This window comes from Lissotriton helveticus, chromosome 5_1, assembly GCF_964261635.1.
Source record: "Lissotriton helveticus chromosome 5_1, aLisHel1.1, whole genome shotgun sequence".
Classification (NCBI taxonomy): Eukaryota; Metazoa; Chordata; class Amphibia; order Caudata; family Salamandridae; genus Lissotriton; species Lissotriton helveticus.
Genome location: NC_136065.1, coordinates 173,095,618 through 173,123,263, shown reverse-complemented (window position 1 = coordinate 173,123,263; position 27,646 = coordinate 173,095,618). Strand labels below are relative to the sequence as shown.

The 27,646-nt window shown below is 45.4% G+C and overlaps 1 protein-coding gene across 1 annotated transcript in view; it reads left to right on the top strand.

Annotated features, from left to right (window-relative positions):
- Positions 1 to 27,646, top strand: part of RBM18 (RNA binding motif protein 18) — a 143,038-nt gene that overhangs the window by 54,971 nt on the left and 60,421 nt on the right. The window contains exons 4-5 of the mRNA XM_078641972.1: positions 3,925 to 4,011; positions 27,463 to 27,548. Of these exons, the coding sequence (XP_078498098.1) occupies positions 3,925 to 4,011; positions 27,463 to 27,548 (173 nt within the window). The remainder of the gene's footprint in view (positions 1 to 3,924; positions 4,012 to 27,462; positions 27,549 to 27,646) is intronic.

Sequence of the window (27,646 nt, the reverse complement as noted above, 5' to 3'; positions counted from 1 at the left end):
ATCTGTAACACATACCTGTTGCAAGCAAAACTGTTGGGTGTGTTACTATTTTTCAGTTTTGCCCGACAAAGACTTGCAGTAGGCTCTGTTAAAGGTATCTCTCAACCCTTTTGGCCTTATTTGCATGTACCTGGCCAACCATCCTCGTTCAAATAATCTACTGTGATGCATTCTCTCAAAGGTTTCCTCCTAAACCTTTTGTGATGCTACAGTGGGACCCTAATTTGGTTTTTATTTTCCTTATGTGTACTATTAAGTCACTGAGTATCTGTATCCTACATCTTCTGAACCCAAAGACGGCGTTTCTCATTGCGATAACGTCTATACAGCACATAAGTGAGCTTAAACCTCTTTCAGTCCAGCCACCCTACACCACCTTTTTATCCAGACAAACTGGTGTTGAGGACTAGGGCGCCCTTTGTCCCGAAAGTCGTGACTTCCTTTAATGTCAGACAGTACATCACTCTGACGTCCTTTGCCCCCATCTTACCCCTTTCTAAAGAGGAGAGACTCCATTGTTTGAACCCCAAAAAGACAGCTCTGCTTTTACATGGATTGCACCAAAGACCATCAGGTGGACCTTCAGCTCTTTGTGGGGTTCTCTGCAGCAAAGAAAGGCAAAACAGTGCAGAAACTGACTTTGTCCAGATGGTGAGTCCTCTTTATTAAGATCTGCTTTCTGATGAGCGAAAAGCAGCCTCCAGAAGGATTGAGGGCCCTTTCCACCAGGGCCAATGCTGCAACCACTGCATTAACATGTGGAGTGCCTGTCTTGGATATTTGGTAGGCGACAACATGTGCATCAGTGCACACATTTATAAAGCACATATTCATGACAGCCAGGTCCAAATGAAAGAACATTTTGGCCGTACTATCCTGCAGGACTTTTTGGGTGCGAGTAATTTCACAGGTTCACCACCTGCTTTGCAAGGTGAGGAATCAGGTCAGGCTTATCCTTCAGCAACGCTCTTTCTAGCAGATACTCCATTTCACCGCACATAACTCCCCACCCCCCACCTCCTTGTTCTGGGGACTAGACTCTTTTCCATCTCAAAGGCCCCAAATTGGAGATCTGCACACTGGCATGAACAATTCATATTTTTGGGCTCTGCATCCAATGGCGCAGACGATGTCCAGAAAGAATCTGACAACAGCGTACTTAGGCAGTGCCTTTATACAACTTCAGTCATCACTTCTGGGGCAGAGTGAAGTTGATGCGAGCTGCAAGACGTCACCCACTGGCGTGCTAGGACTATGCTGAAAGATCTCGCAGATCCAGTCTAGAGTATAGGGATGTTCTAAAGGCAGGAGGAACGTGGCATTCATATCACTTGCCACACAGGACGTATTGTTTGAGATCAAGAACAACACGTTTTCATGCTTATTTTGTCCACTGAACAAGTAGGCCAACCCCCCGAAGCATAAATCATGTGGCTGCCAGTTTAGAGTGCAACAGTCTAGATCTGTTAAAGTGGATTATCTGTCACTATGGTACGGTTTGCACATTATTCAAGCTTTTAGTTATGATTTATTAATACAAAAGCATTTGTAATTAAGGTGTGTGCTTTGAGTAAATGCAGTGAGTTCAGCCTGCATTCCTAATCGTGGTTCTATTATAAAAACATGTACACGTTAACAAAATGTAATAATTTGAAGTTACTTATAATGTTCCCGGATTCGCCTTGATTTTTTTGTAAATACATGCAAAAGCATGAAACCAAGATTAGTAATTGCTTTCAAAATTGAAACGTACACACAAAAAATGACATCTTGAAAAAAGTTTCACGATATTACTGTGCCAATTTAAATACCATTTCTCTGAGGAATCATTTAGTGAATAGTGTTTGCATGCCTGTATTTAAAAAAAAAACAGTCAACGAAGTGCACCTTCTGGTATGTGGCCTTGAATTAGTGCAGTTTTACTTTCTTCACAAATTCACAACAGTTTACAGAAGTAGGACTGGCAACCATACTCTGCAAGCCTTTGTGATTTCCATAATATCTATACATTTGCTCATGAACATTTGCTGAGCAATTGCAAATTCCCATCTCCAGCACCCCCTTTCTCCCACCATAAAAAAGTTGTACTCTGCCTTTGTGAGCTGTAGATTTTCAACCTTTATCAACGTGGAAAAAATCTGGAGAGACGTTGGTGAATACCCTTAAGCATGTACGTTTGTAGGTGTGCATGGACTCACAGGGCATTCCACCACAGGAAACCCCACTTCCTCCCCCAACTGCCAGCCCCTCTTAGGGCCATATTACGAGCTGCACAGTACCGGCAGGGTAGTAAATCTGCACCCGTAAAACCGGTACCATGCGATCATTAGCGCATCCCCATGGAATGGAATGTGCAGACCAGTATTACTGACTGGACTTCCGCACAGTATTCCCTTTTCTGTGGGGATTACCGCTACATTTTACCACTTGCTCTGAACAGGTGGAAACCGTCTTTGGGAGGGCTGCTGCAGGGTGAGGTGAAGTAGCAACGATGGTGAGGAGGGTGAGGGAGGAAACGCAAGACTCTAGTCTGGCAAGGAGGAGCCTTGTGTGCTCTCTGTGTGCCTTGCTTGGGGGTTGGATAGTGGCAGTAAAACCAGTCTAGGTTGCAATGGAGCCCATTCTCAAAGTCGGTTTACTGGCTGGATTTTCCTCATAGTAAAATTGGGTCTCCGGTGCAGGAAAATTTGCTCACACAAGATTGAGCAGAGTGGAATTCCATATGGAAGTTCCACTCGGCTCAAATCGAGGCCTGTGTAGAATTTCTGAAATTTGGCAAAATCAAAATCTTGATGAAATCTAAAATACCTGAATATGCCAGGGCTCATATCAGGTTTTAAACAAAGAAGCGTGCTATCTGTTTTGCATGTAAGCTGCCACTGCTGCTAAATGCAGCACAGTGTGCATGTTATATTTCAGCACGAAATGCGCCTTAGTCTCTGTTTTTGGCACAAGGATGCATTTAAAAAGCACCACAAACAGCAGCCACTTACATTCAGTTTTTCCCACGCATTACCGCAAATTGCTCCATTCATGGTAAATCTTTACCATGAATGGCGCATGATTACCCATAGGGGAGTAATGTCGTAATTTCAAGGATTTCGCGTATGAAGCTCAATGTGAACTTTCTCAAAGTACACAAATTACGCCAACGTAATTCACATTTCACCCATGCCTAGTGTATAAACCGCTTGTTCGTGTTTCTGGCCATGAACCGTGCCCTCAGGGCAGCAGTGGACGTGGCAGACACTGGAAGGTCAAATTTACTATTCTAACTCCAGTCCCATAATATTTGGGGAAACTGCAACTTTGCCCAAAATATTCCATGAGGCATATTTAGTATTCTAACTCCAGTCGTGGAATATTTTGGGGAAAGTTATTAATTACGCAAGTGTTTTTCAGAAGGATTGAAAAGTAGTAAAAGGTTAAATGGCAGAAAGTGCTGCTCTGAGGGCACAGCTAGGGGTCAAAAAAATAGGAATATCATATACATCCAAGTTGTCCATCTTATCTGTTTAACCCCTGCGCTGCGGCGGCTATTCCGCTGCATCGCTAAGGGGGAGGCGGGGCCGCGCGGAGCTCCCGTACTCGTGACGGAACCGCTCCGTCACGGCCCTCGGGTGAGCTGTGCTTGCGACAGAACGGTTCTGTCACGGCCCCGCTCGCTCTTTAGAACGTCAGCGCAGGCGCGGAATTCGCGGCGAGCGGGCCGTGACGGAACCGTTCCGTCACCAGCACAGCCCACCCGAGGCTCGTGACGGAACGGGTCCATCACGAGCATGGGAGGGGTTAAAGACTATTATCTTTCAACTGATCCATATTCGGAAGATTGTTCTCCTTTTCCGCTATAGCCCCTTTTAAAGTATTAATCTCGTCATGCGTTTGTTCTCTCTCATTTACCATGTTTTGTCCTTTTATACGCAGGAAGCTGAACAAGCAATACACTGTTTGAATGGAAAGCTGGCACTCTCCAAAAAGTTGGTAGTGCGATGGGCACATGCACAAATTAAGGTAAATATGCTTGGTATACTTAAGATCCCAGAGGTCACGACCTAGAGTACTTTTCCAAGTTTCATTTTGTGTATTCCTGCTACTTTCGTCAATCACAAAAAAATAAAAGTATTTGCTGTTCATAGGTGTAGATGTCTTCTCGGGTGTGGGAGAATAGGGTGGAATTCTTTGACGTTATTCTGTCAGATCTGTACAGTTGTTTGTCCCCTTGCTTCACCTGCTGTTCTATGGAATGTTTGTGTACATTGGCATAGTGCCCTCCTTTTTTTTTCAGTGATAAGGAGGGAGCATCCAAGAAAACCTTGTTTGTGAAAGTTAAATTTTAGCAGGGGGGGCTTATCTGTTATTGCGGAGGAGCGTGTCCCCCACCCCATAGCAGATGCAAAACTTGAAAACTAAAATGATAATAAGGCACAGTCTTGAGGATGAAGCCATTGTAATAACAGGCATGGAGGATGAGTGATGGGCACTGCTGCAAGTGCACATGTGGGTTTTTGATGGCCGTCTTAGGATGGCCAAACCAGCATGCGCACTGAGATGTATCAAACCAGAGCTGCGTTGTCGGGTTGGAGACTGCAGGGACAGGCTTCCAGTCAATCAATCAATGAATCAGTATTTGTGAAGTGCGCTACTCACCCGTGAGGGTCTCAAGGCGGTGGGAGGGGGGGTGTTGCGCAACTCCGTTGAGGTCATTCGAAGAGCCAGGTCTTGAGGTCCTTTCTGAATTGGTGCAGTGTCGGACTCTGTTGAAGGTGAAGGGGGAGTTTGTTCCAGATCTTGGCTTCGAGGTAGGAGAAGGATATTCCACAAGCTCTGGTCCTGTAGCAACATGGGACGGTGGCTAGGGCGAGGTCGGCTGAGCGGAGGTTTCTCTCGGGGACGTGGAATGTGGTTCAGTTGTGGAGGTATTGGGGTCCGGTGTTGTGGAGGGCTTTGTAGGCGCGTGTGAGCAGCTTGAAGGTTATTCTTCTTTCAACGGGGAGCCAGTGGAGGTCGCGGTGGTGTTGGATGATGTGGCTGTGTCGTGGGATATCGAGGATAAGCCTGGCTGTGGCGTTCTGGACAGTCCAGGTTTGTGGAGGAGGTTTTTGTTGATTCCAACATAGACGGCGTTGCCATAGTCCAATCTGCTGGTGATGAGTGCGTGGGTGACGGTTTTCCTGGTTTTAGGGGGGATTCACTTGCAAAGTATGCAGAGGGTGTTGAAGCATGTGGAGGATACGGAGTTGATCTGACAATTCATGGTGAGTGAAGAGTCGAGTATGATGCAGAGGTGGCATGCATCTTCCGTCGGTGTGGGAGGGTTTCTGAGGATGGGGGGCCACCAGGTGTCATTCCATGCAGAGGGGGTGGAGCTGAGATGATGACTTCTGTTTTCTACGAGTTGTGCTTCAGGAAGCTGTTGCTCATCCAGGTCACGACGGCTTTCATCCCTTCTCGGAAGTTTTGCCTGGTGATGTTGGGTTCCTTCATGAGGGAAAGGATGAGCTGGGTGTCATCAGCATAGGAGATGATGTTGAGCCCGTGGTTTCTGACGATGGTTGCGATGGGGGCCATGTAGATTTTCAATAGTGGGGCTGAGGGAGAAACCTTGGGGTACTACGCATCTGATCTCTGTTCTCAGAGGAAGGGCAGGAGTCTTATTCTCTGTGTTCTGCCTGAGAGAAAGGATCATATCCAGTCTAAGGCCATTCCTAGGATGTGGGATTTGTTTGGTATAGTGGGCAGTGCGAGACTGGTTCGAAGGCTGCTGATAGGTCCAGGAGGATGAGGATTGCCGTGTGGCCTTGGCCGAGGAGGGCGCTGATTTCAGTGGTGACAAGGAGGGATGTCTTGTGCTGTGGTTGCTAGGAAATCCGGATTGAGAGGAGTCTAGGATTTGGTTGGTTTCTATGAAGTGTGTTAGCTGGGTGTTGACGGCCTTTTCGATGACTTTGGCAGCAAAAGGAAACAGTGAGATGGGCCTGAAGTTATTGAGGTCTGTCAGGTCTGCGGAGGGCTTCTTGAGGCGGGGGTTGACTTTGGAGGGCTTCCAGTTGTCGGGGAATGTGGCTGTTTTGAGGGAAGTAGTTGATAGTTCGACATAGTTCGGGTGCAATGGCAGCCATGTGGAAGTGTGTGGCAGGCAGGGGACCGGCGGTGCTCCAGGGTGGATGTTCTTCATTGTCTTTAAGGTGTCGTCGGTGGTGAGAGGGATCCAAGTGAGAATGGTCTGTTGGGTGGCGTCGTTGGGGATGGGAGTTGAGGCGGTGCCATGGTCTTGGTCATCAAAGTTGTCGTAGAGCGTCTTGATCTTGAGGTGAAGGAAGGAGCTGAGTTGTTTGCAGAGATCTTGGAAGGGAGGGACGTCAGTTGTTTCGCTGTTGGGTATGGCAAAGTCCTGTATGATGGCGATGAGTTCCTGAGCTGAGTTGTGAGCCATGGAGAGGATTCTGTCATGGATTAAGTTTTTCTTTATTGATTTGATGAGTTGGTGGTGTGCTTTGATGGCTGTCTTGTAGGCGGAGTGTGCTTCCGGGGTTCTGCCCTTTCTCCGTGTCTTTTCCAGTCTTTGGCAGGAGTGCTTGGATTCTCGAAGATCCTTGGTGAACCAGTTGGCTTTCTTGTTGTGTCGTTAGGTGGTGTTATGAAGGGGGGCCAGAGTGTTGGCACAGTTGGCAATCCATTGGTGGAGGTTGCTTGCCGCGTGTTGACGTCCGTCGTAGTCGGGGGTGGAGTGCAGGTGTGGACGGAGGTGAGGTGTTCTACTGAGACTTTGTTCCAACTTCTGCATGGGGTGCAGCGCGTGTGCTTTTGTGCAGTAGGTTTCGTAAAGGAGAAATGGTTGCAGTGGTGGTCGGTCCAGAGCAGTTCCATGGTGTAGCTGAAGCAAATATTTTTTTCCTCCGGCGAGGATGGGGTCGAGTGTGTGTCCTGCTGTGTCAGTGGGGGCGGAGATAAGTTGCTTCAGCCCTATGTTGGTGAGGTTCTCCAGGAGGGCGGTGATGTTCGGATCGCAGTGGTTGTCTAGGTGGAAGATCAGGTCTCTGAGTAGTATGGTACTTTTTGCAAAGGTGTGCAATATGAGGGCTAGATCTAAATGTAATGTAGTTGTGGTTGATGTATGTGGAGCAGTAGAGTGGCTCTTGGAACATACAGTCTTATAGTTTCCATACCACATGCGCAGGTTCTCTATATGTTCACCCTTCAGAACCACATGCTTTACACCCTACTCTTTTCTCATATGCCACTCTGCGTTCACATACACACTTCCAACCATGAATGCATGGTCCAGCCTGTAACCAAATAGAAACTTTTTAGTGCTTGAGGCCACACAGGTCTCACCAACATGCTCTACATAAGTGAATTAACAATAATGTACATAAACAGTATGCCACATTTCAATTAATGCTATGGTTATGGATGGGATTTCATTTTCGGTTTGCCCTTTTAGTTGCTCCTAGATAAGATCACCATTAAAAAAAATTTTTTGTTAGGATGCAAACATTCCCGAAGAGAGAGCTGTACCTCATTTCTGTTTACCCTTAAACATCCACCAACCAAATGGTTTGGGTGACTGTGTGTGCCTCTTGTTGCAGGGCTATATCCTGATAGCCTAGGTTATTGGTCTTGTTTGACATGAATTGGTTTAAGAGAGGTAGAATGTATAGCATAATTGATTTGTGACGGGACAAAGTCAGTTTGCATGGAAGCGTGGAATGGTACAGAAGATGGCATAGTAGTTGCAATGGCATGATTTGGTTAGACATGAAAGAGTGATTTGGGTTTGCAAGAAGTGTGTGGATGGTAAAGAGGAAACACCCACACCGTAAAGAATGCTTTAATCAGAATTCGGATCTATCCAGGTGGATGTGAAGGTGCGGCAATTGGTTGAGAGCGAACAATCCCCAGTTAGTGGCAAAGGGCACGATTCACAGAACTAACTTAAGATAAAATCCTAAACTTACTACCATTTTGGTGTTCACAGAAGGCACTTACTTATTTTGGTATTCATAGAAGGCACTTACTCATTTCGGTATTCACAGAAGGCATTTAGGAGTCCTAAAGTTAGGAGTCCTAACTTTTACTACTCCTAAACTGAGAAAAATCCTAACTCTAAGACTTCGGGTATTCACAGAAGGCATTTAGAAGTCCTAAAGTTAGTACTCCTAACTTTAGGACTCCTAAATGCATTCTGTAAATACCGAAAGTCTTAAAGTTAGGATGTTTCTCAGTTTAGGAGTATTACAGTTAGGAGTCCTAACTTTAGGACTCCTAAATGCCTTCTGTGAATACCGAAAATCTTAGTTAGGATTTTTCTCAGTTTAGGAGTAGTAACGTTAGGACTCCTAACTTTAGGACTCCTAAATGCCTTCTGTGAATACCGAAATGAGTAAGTGCCTTCTGTGAATACCAAAATGGTAGTAAGTTTAGGATTTTGTCTTAAATTAGTTCTGTGAATCGGGCCCAAATGATTTGCTCTTGCCTTACTGAATCTTGAATGCTGGTAAAGGTGGGCAGAAAGTATGACATTAGGTATATTGCTATTATGGCAGTTCCTGACTTTCGTGTGTGTGTGTTTGGAAACTCTGAATTAAGTTAGATATTAATCAGTGTCCTAATTTTCTTCAGTAAGCCTGTTCATGCCTGCACTTAATATTTCATGTGATTTATGCCCTTGGCAATTAGACTAAATCTTATTTGCACATCAATTCACATTCCCATTTCCATTGCTGTTCTTTTCACTCTTTTCTTTCCTTGGATGACCACCTCTTTTTCTCCCAGACAAGAGTTAGAACAATCTTCCTTTTGAAGCCCTTTCTCTTAAGAACCTAAGTATCTCAATCTGCCGCCTAGATTCTTCTCTTCTTCTATTGCAGTCTGAGGTCTGTTTACTACTTGCAATTAGCTGGCATAAGGCTTAACTCAGCTTATGCTTGAATGAATCGTTAAACCGAACCATTGTCTCAAATACAGCAAAATACCTGTGGCAGCACTAGGGCCAAAATGGCTGCTGAGAGGGAAAGGACCGCCTGAACTCTGCTGATTCATTGACATTTCTTCCACACTTGTCTAGTTAACAAGCCAACTAGACCCAAAGTACAGCCGTTGTTTTCTTAATGTGAGGCGAAGCTGGATCCATTTGTGTTTCTAGCCTCACTCACGTGTTGCTTTTCTGCTTTTATCGAGATACATTGACTACAGTCTTCCAAAACTCAGATGCCCACATTCCGCTTCTGCAGTTTTTAGGCACCAGGCTGCTGTGTCCCTGGTGGCATCATTCTATACTTATGCCACATGCATGTGAAGATAACATTATGCAGTAGGCAACATTGAAAGCTGGCAGGAACGCTGCAGAATTATAACCAGCTCCTAGAGTGAGGAAGACATTTTCTTGACATAGTCATAGAGCCACCAAAACGTTGTCAGCCCCAGTCAGTAGTTCAGAGACACACAAGCTTGCTCCCCGAGAAGAATGATGATTCTAGGCATACATCCTTGATTTGTGAAGGCAGAACAGATGTAAGTATCTCCTGACAGTAAATCAAACAAGTTTGGGAGCCCTGATAAGGCAGGGAGGATGGAGTTGGGGTATGGAGAAGGTGGCTCTCAGATGAATTGTTGTTCTCTGTTAGGATATTAATGAAAAAGACGGATCTCCTCTGCAAGTATTTGTTACCTCTAAGTTAGTCTTGCTGTACTTTCAAGTATGACCAAAGGTTTCTCTAATTAACTTTGGGTCAGGCTGAAAATAGCTGCCCGGAGGCTATTGAACATCCCTGAATTGGAACTGTAAATCCTTTTCTCCTTGACACCGCATTTGTTGAGAGTGAGGTGGTAATTTAAATGAGCCTGCTGCCTGTCTATTGGAGCACTCAGTTGGCTTATGTAAGAGGTGAGCGTATGTATGCATTTTAAATGGCCAAACATTTTAAATGGCCAAATGACCTAGTACCTGGACTTCCTTCAAAGTATCACAGTCCTAAAGCAGACAGGTTACATGCTGTGTTGCTCTAGCAAATACACATCAGATATCAAAACAAGAAAAAGCTAGCCTCTGGGTGGGGGACATCAGCCATCTTCCAAACCAATCAACAGCACTTAATATTACTTTCAATCTGGTGCTCAGTTTCTCTTTCTGTCTCTCCCGTGCTCTCTATTTCTCTCTCCTGTCTCTGTTTTCCTCTCTCTCTTCCCCTCACACTGAGTCCTTGAACTGAGAGTGGCATAGAAAGTAACAGCTTTTGAAGATTATTCTGTCAATTGCATAACTGATAGCCCTTTGTTAGCTACCCTTGATCCAGGAAGCATGTGGTCTTGGGTGGAGATTTAGAGGCAAATGGAGTACCTTCTTTGTCTCCCACATGCGCTAACAGTCCAAGTCATCAGGTTTGAATCCCTAAGATCAAAGAAAGTACTTCTCTTATTATAACCACAAAAAGATGTTTGTCATCTCTGAAATCACTCTACGAGTAGGTATACCTCTTTTTTTCCATGCTGCATTCTCAATACTTAAGTATGAACTTCTCCTTAGTTCTAGTTGAACTTGCATATACGTTTCACCCAATGTTCGTTTCAGAGCACTGTCCGCTTTGACTAGGAGTTGAATTATTTTTTGTTTACACTATTTTTATTAATGGCAAAGGAGAACGTCAAACATAGAAGAATTATAATGTTGCATTTCCAACACACGGCTGGTATTTCATATCAAAAAGCTGAAAGTTGCAAATAAATCAAGGATAGATGAATGAGTAGATGAATAAAATAAAATCAAAGAGAAATCATCCAGTATTATCGTGATCTTGTGTCAGTCTACCGTAGATTGAATTACATTTTACCAATGAGCGGTCACCTCTAACTCTAGCCAATGGCTTCTCTCTTTGAAAAAGTTCCATCACGATAACTCACCATTCTGCAGCGCTGCTGGTTCGCGGAGACACCCATGCCTTGGTATGGCAAGCCATGCAGCAACCAAAATAATAGAAAAGAGGGATCGCCGTGCAGAGCCAAGTTCTATCTTATGTCCCACCGTGATCTCCTATGGAGTAAGAGAAAAGTCCAATCCAAGCCGAACCTTAGAGATATGTCTAATTTCCTGCCAAAATGTCTTCAGCAGAGGGCGGGTGACAAAAGTGCATAATATTTGCGGCAAACAGAATGCACTTTAAACCGTTGAGCCTGTTACTCCCATGTCTTCCCTCTTGCTGTCCCCAACTAGCAGTTTTTTCCGGAGTGTAGTATAGCATACATATCGTCTGAAACTGTTGTAATTGTAAGTTAATTGAGCAAACGGATCCCTCCAAGGTTGAAAATGCATTACTAACCACTATGGAGTGGATATCTACCCCATCACATTACTCCATTTTGAAGCAAGCTTCTGCCATGAATCATCTCTGCCCCGGCAAAGATACTGAGATGCTGTACGAATTGCATGTTTCCGAGGTATATCATGCAGTCATGTCATTATACCAGATGTCTCCACAGTCTTTACCCCCTGTATTCTCAGAAAAAATCCCTACGTTGCAGGTATTTGAAAAATAATTGGCGTGGAAGAAAAAAAGTAGCTTGTAAACTTTGAGATGTTTGAGAGCCATTATAGTCATAAAGATGTCCCTATCAGTCAACCCCATGTTTAGTCCATCTCTTCGAGACGCTACCATGGAAAATCTCCGGAAGGAGAGAATTGTCCCAAAGGGAAGATCTGTAGAGAAATGTTGGCAGAGTGTATTTGGCCAAGGTTTCACGGCAAATAGTAAATAAATATCTAATAGTCTTGAACCGAACACTCTTGTAGTAATTAGGGTCATTATCCTATAAAGAAACCATCTGCTATTGTGGCCAAAAACAAAGTAATGACAGAAATCTTGGCCCTCTGTTGAGAGAAGGCTATGCAATCAGCTCCTAAACGAAGCCCCAATAATATAATTTGAAGTCCGAAAGGAAGGTGCAGACTGCAAATGTTATTGCATGCTGTGCTTGTTTGTACCCCCATATAATGCTATGTCAGGCGCCCTCCAATTTAAAAAGAAAAGAGTTAGCAATACGTAGAGGGATAGAACAGAATAGGGATAGAACGGAATAGGTAGAGAAATTGTGGTAGTATTGTCATTTTTATAATATTGCATCTACCAATTACACTGATTGGTAATTTATGCCAGCTTCTCAATTTTTTTATGATATTTTGAAGCAATAAATCATAGTTCTGTCTGAATATATGTTCAATCTGAGAGGAGAAACGAATTCCTAAATAGGTGGCAATGGAGCATATCCCCAAAATAGGCCTATCAAGTTTAAAATTGAGGAGCACTTGTTATTGGGGTTTAGCTTATATCCGGAAAAAGAGCCAAATGTATCTGCTTTGTGTATGATAAATTCAAGAGAAGGGGCAGGATCAGGTCTAAAAATAGCAAGTCATCTGCATAGGCAGTGACCTTTAGTCAGAAAGTCCCAATCGCAGAGGTAGTATATTTGTGTTATTAAGTAATGCATGCAAAAGAAGGTTCAATATATAATGCAAAAAATAGCGGCGAAAGAGGGCATCCCTGACGAGTGTCTCTGTATATCCTAATTGATAGAGACTGGGAGCTAGCATGAAGCAGTCTAGCCTGTGGCTTGTGATATAAGGCACGTATCCACGGGCAGAATCATCCGCCCATGCCAAATGATAAAAAAGTTGGCCATAAGCACCGCCAGACCACTCGGTCGAAGGCCTTTTCGGCTTCTAGGTGTATCATACCCAGATTACTAGGAAATTGCATTGCTAAGTCAAAAGCCATTATGGCAGTGTTTGTATGGGCCGAAGTATCCCTCACTAAAATAAACCCATGTTGTTGTCTAGAAACTAGTCCTGCCATCAAAGGGGCCATTCAATAAGCCAAGACAGTTGCATAGATTTTTCATCTGTATTAATGAGGGATATCGGGCGATATGAGCTGCAATCCTCGGGTTGCTTACCCTTTTTTAAGAAGAATACTATATTTGTTATGTCCCAGGATGGTGGTACTATTCCAACGACACCTATTTCTTGTATAACCTCGACCCGTACTGGTACTATGATATCTTTAAAGAGCTAGTAGAACTCAATTGGTATTAAGTCATCATCCGCGGCCTTGACAGAAGGTAAAGAGGTCAGAGTGTCTAAAATTTCCTCCGGTAGCATATCTTGCATAAAAGGACAAACTCTTCTTCTTGTAGACACAGTAGCTCAGCCTTTTTCAGATATATAGAAAATTTACTGTGTCACAAGAAAGTCTGGTTGTGCATAGAGGTTTTGATAGAACTGAGAAAATTGCTCAAGTATCAAGTGTGAGTCTGTATGAAGTGTATTATCCGTGCCTCTGATAGCCTTAATATGGGTTATAGATTTATGGGCAGCCAACTGATATGCCGACATCCTCCCAACCTGTTCCCCATATTCATACTGATTCGAGCGGTGCTTATTGTAACAAGCAGCTCCTTTTTTCCTTAAGTGTCCACCCTAGAGATGATCATGCTTCTATTAAAGAAATGTAGAACTGTGCCTGATTTAGGCTGCAGCATGACAGTATTTTAAGTTGGATAAAGATGAACAAGCAGCCCTAGTAGAAGCTTCCCTGGTTTTATTTTGTTGTAGAACAAATTGTTTGTTAATGCCCCTTATAAACGCCTTCTTTGAATCCCAAACGACGCCCGGGGCAGTATTAAGATTAAATTGTATGAATTCCGCTAGTAATTTCTGAGTGTGTAGAAGACAATCGCTATTTGTCAATAAATGGCGTGGAAATGAAAATGGGCGTCTAGGTTCAATTACTGGCTATGATTTAAAGGATAACAATATAGGATTGTGATCAGATGTTATCTTAGGGAAGACTTCCATCACAGGAGTCTGGAGTATACAGTCATCAACCCAGGCCCTATCAGTCCTTTAATACTGTTTATGAGGGACAGAGTAATATGTGACAGAGTTGGATATAAAACTCTCCATGCATCTTTTAGGCCATGTAACCAAGCTAATTCAAGAATGGATGACTGTACTGTCTACTTTCTTGAAGTTGTTCGTCGGCTGGTAGAGTCAATAGAATAATTCATGACCCAATTGAAACACCCCCTGATTACTAGCATCCCTTGCCAGTCCAATAGTTCTAACATTAGAGAGTCAAATACATCCGGATCATCAGCATTTGGTCCGTAAATAGTAGTGCATACATATTTCATGCCCGAGATTTCAAGATGGGCAATTACCCATCTACCCCTATGATCAGCTAAAACCCTGTGTATCTTATATGACAATGATTTACAAGCTAACATGGCAGTTCCTCTAATAGAGATGCTTTGGGATGTACAGACGATTGTTTGATAACCTTGTTGTCTAAGCAGTTCCCAATCCTTGTAGACTAAATGGGTTCCAGTTAAAAAATACCATGTGGGTGTGTACATTTTCAATTCCTAGTGGTCAAGAGGGCGCTTACAGCCTGCATGCAAACCCAAAATATTCCAACAAAGACATCTAATTGGCCCCATTGTGGTTCAGAATTTTAACATAGGTATATAATTTTCCTAACAAACACATAGCTTCCAGTATATAACCTTTATTTACCCTAACGGATTGAAGTATAGGCACTCCTACATTCTGGCTATAGATTGCTGTGTTTTTGCTACCAACAGAAACGTCCCCTTTGCCTTTTTCAAACAGTGAACCCTCCCCAATGCCCCCTGTGTCCACCCTTTGCCCAATAGAAAGAATCAGACAACCCACCCGGAGCGCCACCCCGCTTCCATAAATAAATCCTGCCCACGCCACTACAAAAACAAAGCAGTAGAAGAAAAGAGCTGATAAGAGAAAGAAGAGCTGGTTGAAAAGTTACAAGCCTATACAAAGATGCCTTTTACCAAGACCTATGCCGACCCCCGAGGTCCTCATAAAGAGCATTGGCAATTTATTTATTTAGGGGCCTCCAGCCGCCACGGAGTGAGAGCCTGTTGAGCCTGCCACTATGTATAGAACAACTGAGAGTATCCATCTTTATTAACTTTTAGGCGGGCAGGCTCCTGCAAAAAGACCTGTGGCCCTGCCGTTTTTAGTGGGTAAATAGGTTGACGTGGTTTCCAGCACCTGTCCATAGTATTCTTGCAAAGATCTGATCTGACAAAAAGTAGAGAGAGTCAACTTGTATGGGAAAGGTAAGTCAAGCTTTGATGGATATCACCTGCCTCAAAAGGAAATTCCCGAAGAAGACAAGAATTGGCCGAGGGTATGCCAGGCGGGCTTGTTCGAAACCGCTAGTAGTCTGTGAGCTTGTTGTACTTGGCAGTCCCACTCCCAGTCTCCCAGATCTGGAAAAGCCTTTTGAAGCAGCTGTACCCCAAATGCACCAGGATCAGTTCCCTCCTTGCCCTCTGGAACCCAAAAAAGCCTGAGGTTGTTACAGCGTTGTCGATTTTCCAAATCCTCGACTTGCCCCTGCAAAAATGTGAGCTGGGCCTCATGTGCTTCTGTAGTTTTAGCTGACCTGGAGGCATATTCTTCCATGTCTGCGACCCGCTGCTGAAGCTCTGTGATGTCTGATGTAAGTAATGCGACCTTGCATTTTACATCTGCAAGAGACTGCTAAATTGAAATGCTGTCAGCCGTAGCCTGCACATAATGTTCCTGCGCTTCTGCTCTTTGAGCTTGTAATGCTTGAAGGATCAGCGAAAGTGGGGGCTCAGCAGAGGTGGAGGTAGTCGCAAGAGCAGTCGACTCAATGTTACCCGTTGAGGCCGGGAAAGCAAAGGAGGAAATGCCGGGTGGGTTTAGCAAATCAGCTTGAATAGTAGAGTCTTTCATCACGATAATAGATGAGTCATGACCACTAACAGTGGTATGCTTTGGATCTGATCCAGTTCCGGGTCCGGATCCGTAGAGACGCGACAATCAGTTTTTAACTTCGCTCTTTGCAGTAATCCACTTATGCAGAGGACTACTAACTGTGCCAGGCTTCACAGCTATTACCTTATTGTCTCCCAAACCAACCTGATGGCCAGTCCCCCTTTTGAGATCCCTAATGATTTTAACTCTATTTTTCTTTTTACCAGGAGATCAGTATGCATAGTCTGCGAATAGACTCATATCATTAATAGCAGGAATAGTAGTGTCAATATTGCTGCTAGATGTGGAATCGTCATAGACAGAGACAGGAGGAACTGCTGTACTCTCTCGTGGGGGTGAAGGAATCTCAGGATTGTTGTCGATCAGGTCTGGCTAGGTCCCCTTCTCATCTGACCTGGCAGCTAACCTGAGATCTTCAAAAGGTGAAACCTTCCATGCTGGTGTTAGAACTGTTGGAAACCTACTTCTGAGATATATCTAATGGCTCTTGATGTGGCTGAGGGATCACAAGCTGATCACTAGTGTATATAGCAGGTTGTTCCGCCAAGCATACGGGAGAACTGGTGGTCCACCACTTGTAGTCAGGGTGGCTTGAATGTTCATATTAGATAGTGCTCCCTTTTGGGACTCAAAGCACTTGTTGCCTGTCTTTGCGGATAAGACTGAGTGCTGCAAAGTATTAAGAAGAGCACTGCAGTTTGGTTCTGATCACCCTTCCTGACCAGGGAGAATTGCCCCCAGTAGCGCATCTACCATCTGAGTCTCTGGTGATGATCCGCAGTCCCCCCCCCCCTTCCCGGTTTAAGTAATTCAGTAAGCTTTACCTGACTGTAATAGTTTCTGAATTGGTCGCCCAACTCGAGAGAGGCACCTCGCATTGCTGTGTTCTTCAGACTGACCATCATCCACGGCTAGGCTGTATCGGTTGCTGCCATCGTAGAGCGGGGAGGAGCATGCCTGCCCTTCTGTGTGCTTGTCTTCGGCAGGGCCATCGCGTTAACTGAAACAGAAGCAGGTGTAGGAGCAAGGAGAGATCAGCAGAGAGGCGAGCCAACGGTGAGTCAATATCCAGGACCGCTGCGGTGTCCCAACAATCTCGTCCCAGCATCTGATAAGTCTGAGAAGCAGGAAATTGTTTTTTTTATATGCTCGCACTGTCTTAGTATTTCACATATTTCACATGAGGTAAATGCTACTCTCTCTATTATGGTATGAGAAAACTTGAACGCCTCTATTGAAGGTCTACCGAGGGATATGTGGCGAAGACAGGGCAGAGTGTAAAGTGGAGCTAACACTTGGGTCCAGTATTTAAGAAATATAGATGGAGCATGCTAGGTATGTCTTGAAATCAGGACCTTCCTTTGCATTAAGTCTTATAAAATTAGTAAACAGATTTTTTTAATTAATTTTCTGGGGACAGCCATTGCCCTTCTGATGATTACCATAAATGGAAGCATATACAAACACTCTCTTTTCAGGGTGGTAGAGTGAAATCTGTGAATATTCTTTATTAGAGCAATTGATCATTATGACAAGGTCCAAAAGAATACTTATTTGCACATATGTTATAAACTACACTTAATCAGGACTTTTTGTAGAGATTTTATAGACTATTCTGGACTCTGTGCTTTTCCACTGATTATTTCTTCAAATATTATAGTTTAGTACTTTGTATATAATCTATCTTAAATTCGGTGTTATATTCATTTTTCTATGTATATTGTATTTTGTATGATCCTTACCAAACTTCCCTAGTAAAAGGTAAAATAATATTAAATGCCAAGGATATCACTACAGGGCTCGAAAATTCCACTCGACCGCTCGCATAGTCGAGCTTAATTTAACAAGGTCGAGTTGTTTTTAGGTCCTACTCGCCCTTTCTGGTGAGTAGGAATACAAACCAACTTTTGTCCTCTATCTGTGAAAACGGAGCAAATGTGACAAGATAACAAGATTTAAAGGCTTTTTTATAGCTCACAAAGGTAATGAGCAATAAAGATGCCTTTAAATCTTGTTATCTTGTCACATTTGCTCCGCTTTCAGAGACGGAGGTCAAGTAGGTTGCAGTTAGGTCGAGGACATTTTTTAAGGTACTAGTCCTGCAGGACTAGTACCATTTTGGGGATTTTTCGAGCCCTGCACTAGTGGTACTGCTTTCTATTTGAACCATATAGTTTCTGAGAAAATTATGTTTTCTGATCATCGTCCCTGATTACACCAAAGTATGTGACTCACTATAGTTCTAAAAATACTATACTTTCAAGGTTAAATGATTATCAAAATGTTACTAAACCATATAAAATTCTGTGTTGGAAGCCACATAATTGTTAACTAAGGGGCAGCCATTACATACTCAGATTGACACATTACATGGCAAAGATATTCTTTGCCCAATTGCATCTGTCAATTTACCTGAGCCAAAGCATCCTGTGTCTTGGTGTAGGCTTGGCATGCCATGTAAGACCACTGAGATGCCTGTCTGACACTGGCTTCAATCTCAATCAGACTTGTAGGGATAGAGCACCTACGTGTTATTGACAAACACTTAGCAGAATACAGACAGCATGCCCTAAATCAATGGTCTCCAACCTTTTCTGTAGTGAAAGCTACTTCTAATCAGTGAAAATCATTGTGAGCTACTGAGGGCTAAACAACTTGTGCATTGTTACCAGATACTCCCTTACCCAGCTTCATTAACTTTACGCCTAATGCCCATAAAGCCAGATACAATGGTTTGAACAAAATACTTTGACTAGGGGCACTATGACAGGGCTGGCATGTGTGTCAGTGAGAGCATGGTATTTAGGGATGTATGGGGTGTATTGACGTGTGTGTATGAATGGGATGTATTTGTATGGGTTACTGAGAGCCTGTATCATTTGTACTTGCAGCACAGGACATACCTTTCGCCATATGGGGCACCATTACATGCATAACACAAAGATGCAATACATTTTTTTTTTAATGGGAGCAATTTAAAATGGCAAAAGATTTTCTACGAAAAAGTTCAAAATATTGAAAAAAAATTTGCACTTTAAATTTCCCTCATTTAAAAGAATGGCTGTATTTTGTTGGCTATACTTATGGAACTGTGTCGACTGGCCACTGGCAGCAAGAGGCCTACTCTTTATAAATGCCACACTTTGAAACTGGAGATAATGAAAATGAAGAGTTATTTTAATCAGTTAAAAGCTTTCAGAAACATCATTTTGTTCACACCTTCAATATTGAGTTGACAAGGACTTTTATTTAAGAGTTAAATACCTCGGTGGTTCATTTGTCTTTGTGTACTCTCAGCCCCGTTTTGCGTATGTATTTAGTCTTCACCTGGTTTGTCAAAGGTTATTTTTTCTTTCAGGAAGGCATTACCTTTCTGACACATGATGTGTATGTACATACACACTCTGTATGTCAGCCCCTTTTCACTTGAAATTAATGTTTGACCTTCATGAAGTGCTCTAGCCTCCAAATAGGAAGTGCTAATACTAACGGAAAATTAAAGTGCTAATTCTTACCTGATGTATGAGCTTTAGTTATATGTTTGGAAGTCAAGGTAGAATGAAAAATCAATTAAATCAGCCATATGGTATGAGAATTTCACTAGCTCCATTTGGCAAATGTGGGATTTATTTTAATGAGCACATCTCACAATCCATTGGTTAGAGGTTGGAAGTAAAAAATGCACGACCTTGTGGACAAATCACATTCGGGTGAATAGCTTCAAGGAAATTGATTTTGTATTTAAAGACCAGTTGTTTAAGTATGCCTTTAATTTGAAAGATTCATGAGTTATTTCTTCCAGGGTGACGTACTTGGAGTATGTTCAATAGAATCTGAATCAGATAACAAATACACTTTTGTAAAGCTCTCATTTGCAGAAAACGCAACCATCTCTCAATGAACAGACCTTCAATGAGAACACAGTTTCATTTAAAATAAAGATTAATGTTGTAACAGGTCAGCAGGCCCATGAAGTTATGGCCATTATTAAAATTAGCAGTTATGGTCCATTATATGTCCAGATAAATCAATTATTTTTACGGATACAAACGCATTGAGAATATGTTGAAAGGCAAGCCAAGCCCAGAAATGGCTGACTTAATGAAACCTAGGTGGCATGTTATTGAAACATGTTGGTGCATGTCTGCACCTTACTGCCAAACATAATCCCTTTGTGTTGTGTTAGATTTGGGGGTCTCTAATTGGCATAGGTAGGTACCTGTGACAAATAGGAACCCTTGCATCTAGTCAGGGTAAGGGGGTACACTCCTAAAATAACCCCTGCTCACCCCCTTGGTAGCTTGGTACGAGCAGACAGGCTTATCTCAGAGGCAGTGTGTAAAGCATTTGTGAACACATACAGTAATCAAGTGACAACACTACAGATGGACACCACACAAGTTGTATATTAAAAATAAGTATTCTTTTATATAGATTTAACACAAGACCACAAACGACAAAAATCCACAATACTGTACTTAAAACGGTAGAGTTAGCTTAGTTCTCTTTAGATCTTAAAATGCGACACTTTGAGTCAATGTACCTTAAGATGCGTAACGCTTCTACAACGAAAGTGTTGCAGGGATGGTGATGCGGTAATTCCTTACATGCAAAGACGGTGATGCGTTGAACATCCGGTGCAAAGAAACAAAGATGGCGTCTTCTTCTTGATGCGCCACGCTCCTCCAATGTTGCGTGATGTCTCGACTCGATGCGACAGCTGCAGCGTCGACACACTTGTTCAGTGATGCGACGACAATGGCGTTGGTGGTGACACTCTTCTCCGACGATGCAAGACGCTTCCGCTCGATGCAACAACTGCAGCGGCGACACCCTTGTTCAGTGATGCGACGGTTGCGACGGCGGCACGCTTCTCCGTGGATGCGAGGCGCTTCTGGGGTGCAATGTAAAAGCTACAGCTGTGACACCGTTGCTCAGTGATGCATCGGCTGCGACAGCGACACGCTTCTTTGATGTTGCAAGACGTTTCCTCTGATGCAGTGCAGTGCGACAGCTACAGCGGCTATATCCTTGTTCAGTGATGCAGCGGCTGCAACACGCTTCTTCTTCGTGAGTCGCGCTTCCAGTGTTGTGTGGCGTTTTAAGCTCCGATTACATTTTCCCGGTTCATGCCCTTATATAGGTATAATTCATATTGCCCTTATATAGGCATAAAAAACCAAGCCCTTATATAGGCATAGCCCATGCTACCCAAATACAGCCATGGCTACGTCCATCCGTTCACCAAACGTCACAACGATTTCTTGGAAAACCAGATTTAAGCAGAAGGGACTTCCCCTTGCTTGAATATTGATTTTTCCAAGAAACTCATTATTATGCATGAACAACTATTCCTTAGCGGTTCATCCATGACGTTCATATGCCTGACTTTACGTCAAACTATGACATTCTGAAACACCTTCAAGGTATAAATATACCTTCACTTGCTATAGCAAGATTCTGTGGTTCGGAGCAGTCCGACGACCTACTTGCCCGAAGCAGCTCGCTAAAGCAAGTGCCGAATGAAGCCAACTCTCCAGCTGACGCACAGATCAGGAAGCTGCCCTTCTCTGCCTAGAATCCGGCTCCAATGTTTCCGGCTCCCCTTGCGGGGTGTTAGGAAATCGAGTCCCGAGAAAGAGATACCAGACCTCCTTCATCCTAAGGTATGAGCTGATAAGAACCTAGAGAAACCTTTAGTAGATTCTTGGCAAAACCTAAACCTATGCTAAAGAACATACTTACTACTTCCCTCATAGTAGACCTAGGTTAGGTACATTGGGGTAGGCGTATTTTAGAAGCACCAGTTGAGTATTTTAGTCTGTTATTTATGTATGTTTTTTTATATGTCTTAGAAACCATACAATGCTCTTACAGTATTATTTCATATTACTGTTTACGATGTACACATTATACTTTGCATACTGTCTAACGATTGTAGCAGTTCACCTCTCTTGCATGAGAAAGAAGACTGTTCAATAAACCTTTTTATTGAAAACGCCTGTCTCCCTATTTCTCTGCAAGTCTGTAGAAACGAAGCTTTAACGATTGACTGAGTGAAATACTTATCTATTGTTTCCATGACACTGAGAGATATATTCTTATTCTTGGGAAACAAAGAGGTCATGTTTATGCGGTTGTCAGAAACTAATCCCTTCTTGTGTATTGGAGAACGTTTCTAGTGATCTCTGAGTTACCTGGCACATACACAATTAATTAAGTTTAGTATATTCGATAGAGACCTATTGACTTAAGTCCTACGTCAAATCTATCGGATATATTATTCCAATGCGCAGAGCCTACTGGGAATATATAACCTCCGGTCCTTGCTACGGGCCTGTTTCGGGCCCTTTTTTCTCCCCATTATCTCTTCTTTGGTGGAACACTGTGCAAATGCCTTCGGGCTTCAAGACTTGCACGTTGTGTGGGCGTCTTATGTCAGCAACGGACCCTCACCTCATTTGTATGTGGTGTTTGGGGGAGGATCACAGCCCCACTGACTGTGAGGCGTGCCAACAGTTGAAGCCCAAGTCGAGGCGAGAGCGCCGGATGAATCTACTCTCGGCGTGTCCCGCCAGGTCGAAGTCCTCCCCTTGATCAGCTTTGGCGGACGGCTTCAGATATGGACGTGGTCGCCGTCCTCTCTCTTCTCCGATATCACGTGAGCGCCGCTCCCCGTGGGTAAGTGTCTCAGTTTGTCCCCGGGGGCTGGTTTCTGGCCTGCTGGGGATGTGGGCTCTCCGCGGGTGATGCGGACCCACGTGTCATCCTATACACCGTTTCCCGGTGTTGGAGCATCGAGAGTCCAGATGGAGACATACGCAGCGACTTTGCAGGCCTCGCTGGCGTCTCCTCCTTCTTCCCCTCCAGGGGCATCAGCGGATCCCTTGCCTTGCACGCCGCCCACCACGGCGCCGCTGGCGGCTCCGGTCCCAGCGCCGACTGGCTCGGATCCAGGCTTGGAGGATGTGATACTGTTGGGGTGCGGCCCCTTGGTGGTCCCACCTTCAGACCACGGCGCCTCTGCCTCGCTGCAGACTCCTGGGGGAGTCCCTGTGGTGTCGCGGGAGGTCGCCGGGCTCGGGTCGCATCTCCGAGCCCCTCTCGGTCCTTTGACAAGGTGGTCCTGTCTAAGGCCGAGGTGACGCCGCTACAGCGCCGGCTGCGGCTGGACCGTGCGGAGCCACAGGGGTCGGTGGACCCTCCTCGTCCAGCTCCAGATCGAGGCTGGGTGGGGACCCCTCGTCCGATCCCGTGCCCCTCTCCTCTCTCCCCACGGGCGGCTGCCGAGTCGGGTCGCGAGTCGGAGGTTGAATCGTCCTTGGTGCTGCCACATGGGTTGCCGGGCGACCTCCGCTACATTTTGGGCCACGGTTGGCGTAGGGCTTCGTGTCTCTCCGCAGGCCCTTCTCGTTCCTCCACGCAGGCGGCTGCCTCAGCGAAGGTCGAGTCGTGGTCGTTCTGGCGCTGCTCAGGGGCCTCTTCGGCTCCGGTTCCACTCCGGTACCCAGAGCGGTCTGACTTGGAGGAACCCTGTCTGGCGACGCCGGATGGTGTCGACGTCATGCCTTAGGCGCCGGACTCCACGGCTCCGCGCAGGGTTTGTGCTGCGGATTTGTCTTCGGGCGCCCCTTCTTCTCTGGAGGCAGGCTGTATACTGGTGTTGTCCTTCCCGGAGACTGGTTGCCATGTGGTATCTTTTTCACCAGCGTAGTCAAAGGGCGGCTCCCCGCCCTTTCTAAGGCAGAGGTGTTTGCCGGAGGACCGGCAGGTCCCTCAATCTTCGGCTCCTTCTGAATTCCAGGTCTGGCCCTTGCCCGTCCCGCTTGACTTCGGGGACGGCCGCCTTAGTTTGCAGCCACGGAGGAGCTGCTTTCTTCACCACGGGGCCCTACGGAGGCGGGTGCGGCCTTTGCTCATGCGTTGTCCACGGCCGTGGGCATTCTGCGCATGGGTGACCCGGTTGCTTACTTTCCGGCGGACCATCTCTTGGAGGTACTCCACCAGGGCTCTGGTGGAAGGGAGATCTTACTTCTCTTTGAGGTTCGCTCCTTTCTATCCTGACGGGGCTTGGAGGCGTCCTGCCTCAGGGGATCTGGTGCCTCCGCACCTTCTGCACCGGCATCTTCCGGCGCCGCGTGACCCGGCGTGCCTTTCCCTCCACCCCTCTGCGGCCAGTCCACTTTTGCGGACCGCCTTTCCCTCCCTACAGCCACTGTTGACTCTGCCGTCCCGGGATGCCCGCTGGCTGGACTCTTGGGGGCCCTTAACACCTTGTGTGTGTTGGCTAGGGCCTTCTCTTGTTTGTGAGACTCGGCTGAGTCTCTGGGATCCGCAGCCTCCCAGGAGACGGTCCAGATGGACTTACGGCATCATGCTATGGATGGCCGGGAGCTAGCGGTGTTTATTCTCCGCTCCGCTCATCTCCGAGCTGCTGGGCCGGGCTATGGCTTCCTCCGTCACTCTCCTTTGCCATGCTTGGCTCCGGGACTGAGTTTTCACTGACAATATTCGGAAGCGACTCATTGACCTTCCGTTTGATGGCAGCCTGTTGTTCCATGCCCCGGCTGATCCGTCATCCAGAGGTTCTTGGCGGGACTCCGTCCTCCTCCTCCGCCTTCTCCTTCTCCTCAGTGACTGCTGAGTTGGGCTGGTTCTGGACCTTCTTAGGCCGGTTGTTCTGGCTGTGGAGTGTGTTTTCTGGCCATTGAGTCCTCCCTTGGGACTTTGGCGTTGTTGGCTGCTGGACGGCCCTTTGTTGTCTATGTGTGTGTGTGTGTGTTTCGCTGGAGTTGTTGCGCATACTTGGCCCTGAGATTAGGCCTTCTGCTTTGCTTGGGCTGCTTGGCAAGCCTTCCGCGGGGGCATTTTTCCCTGTGGTTCGTTTGTTGTTTCTGTGCTGCAGAAGTTTTTCCAAAGAGGGCTCCCATACCTTGGAACTTAACGTACCCTATGTGGGTTAGTGGTAGCTGTTATATAGCTTGCGCTCTTCTAAGGGGATGTGATCGCCTTCAGGTGCTCGTTCTCCATGGCGTTTATGTATGTTCCTTTGCTTCTTGAGGTTGTGTGCGCAGCCCCTTGTAGTGGTGTGCCCGGGCATTCCCTCAACCCCCTGCTCCTGTCCTGAGGGCTGGGATGATTTTGTGTTCTCCCTTGACAGGCGCCGCCTGCCCGGCCTTTCTCTGGCCCGGGCTGTTCTTCTTGCTTCTGGCGGCTTATGACTGTTGGTGCCTTTCTGGCTGGCATGTTGCCCTCCATTTGGGGTGGGTTTGCCTTCTTTTCCCTTTGTTCCTTGGGCCCTCTAGGCTTCTTCTTCTTCTTCTCCTCTTCCTGTCTTGGCATTGGATGACAGCCAATTTGCCTTGTAAGGGTGTAAGGTGCTTTGGCCTTCCTGGTCTTGCCCTTGGTTCCTCTGCTGTGAGTGTACTGCCCTCTTCAGTCTCTTTCTCCCTCCTACATCTCCTGGGGGTTGGTGATGTTCTGCTTGTGAGGTTCCTCTTGCCTGGCTGGGATTAGGTTCTACCTTATCTGCAGATCTGCTCCCCTGTGGGACCCTCTGTTCTGTTCAGGTTGGTGGAGTCCTTTCGCAGACCCTCCTTCCCCATGGGTATTGCTAGGGTATCTATTCTACGTGACGGAATCTGCGGCTAGTAGTCTCTATCAGATGTACGAGTTACTTACCTTTGGTAACGATGTATCTGGTAGAGACGATTCTAGCCACAGATTCCTTCATGGCCCGCTCTGCGAGGACCCTTGGGTTGGTCTTCGGTACTCACCTCCCGGTGGGGGGCTGTGTCTCCTGTGAGTGCCTTCTTTTGCTCTTGACGGGTGGCTCCGTCTGGTTGCGGTACATTCCTCCTCTTGGTTCTTGGGAGGAAGGGGTTGCGGTGCTCCTGTGCCCCGCTGCTCTGGCTACTCCAGGTTTTGGAGATTTGTCTTCAATCTCTGTCCTTCCCTCCCCTCCCTTCCCTTCCTTTTCCTGCTAGGGGGCTGGCCCCTCGGCTAACCTCTTAACAGTGGTCATCTGGCCATGCCTTGCCCTTGTTCCTTGCGGGGGTGGTTGCCCTCTATGCTGGGGTGGCTTGGAGGTTTATTGTCCCTGTCTGTCTTGGGACTGGCTTCCCTTCCTTTACAGAATGAGGGTGGTAGGCCTGCTACATGTGTCATGTCTTTTAGGCATGTTTCGTGCCTCTGGGGCACGGGGATATCTATGTACTGACAGTGTCGCTGCTCGGGGCTCTGTTCTGTTCTTTCTCCCTTCCCTGCCTTGGGTTCTGCAGTATTGACACTGCTCCTTGTGGTGTTGTTGGTCACCATTTCTTTTCCAATTTTTCTGCTCTTCGCACACTGTTCCCGTGCTCCCACAGTTTTTTATCTGGTGGCTCCGCGTTGTGGTGCGTAAAAGTTATCCGAGGAAAAATGACGTAGGCGCACCGGGGCGGGTCTTATGTGACCTCGCTGATGTCGTGTACGCGAACAACGCCTGGGCGGAGTCGCATGGTGCCGCCCCGCCCCCGGTGCGCAGGGAGGCTGTGGCAAAAAAGTTTCCGGATCCAGTCTCACGCCTGGGGAATAATCCTACGTGAAGGCATCTGCGGCTAGAATCGTCTCTACCAGATACATTGTTACCGAAGGTATGTAACTCGTAGATTGATGCATAAAATGAGTTTCATACATAAGAAATATAAATTTTGTGGTCACGAACACTGCTAGTCTGCAAATCGGAGTGTTTGTTTCCACAAAGTGGCTTAGTACATGTGGTCCTAAATCTCTTTAATTACAGATGCTTAGCCTATTGAGATTGATCTTACTGTTCCTGTCTAAAGAAAGTCACCCTAGGAGTGTTGCCACCAGCATACTGTATCTTTTAAGGCATTCCGGACTTGGGCAGCTGCAGCACATCCAAAGGTTTGTAGTCTTAAAGGTCGCACCCTTAACAAAATTCAGTCATGTATCCACATCTCAGGCAGCACTTCTTTGGCTCCCGGTGTAACAAATGCCCGTTTTAGGATCCAAATGCACATAATATGAGTATGACGACTCTTTCATACTCTTATAGAGGACTTAAAGACCACTGACATAAGTAAAGCTTTTCTTACTGTAGATCCTGTAATTAAAGTGTTCATACAATGGATGTCTCACACTTTGATATTGAGGTCTCACACATTGGAGCAACTTTCCAATATAAATCTGTTGCTTTCAAAATCCCACAGCTTTTAGGAAAGCACTTAAGATCTTTCTGAGTTGTTGAGTCTCCCTTATGTCAATTTCAGGGTTACCCGCATTCTCCAAGTTATGTTTTCTTCATTTAATTTTGGGGTTCTTTTTAATGCAAATGTACCTTTCAGGGTGAATCTTGCGCTGTATAAATAATAAATCAAGTTCTTTGACTGAGCAGTCCCTGTTGGTGGGCTAGACAAAAGTATCTCAGCCATATTAGTTACTGTACCCAAGAGAATGATGTGAGCCATAGTGATGCATTATCCCAGTTAGCGAGAGCTACACATCTGCAGAGCCAGGACCTGGTAAATTAAGACACTTGCAGGCATTTTGATGTGTTTTGGAAGGCCTCTTCTTTTGACCTGAGACTGTAGAAAAACATATCTTTCTTTGTTTTCCTGTAGAGATACGATAACCACAAGAGTGAGAAGATTCTTCCAATCAGCCTTGAGCCCTCATCCAGCACTGAACCAACGCAGTCTAATTTAAGGTAATCTATCTTGACAAACATTTGGAAAATGAGTTATCAGTATAAAGAGACACTGATTAATTAATTTCTTTTTTACACACCACCTTTCAATAATTGAA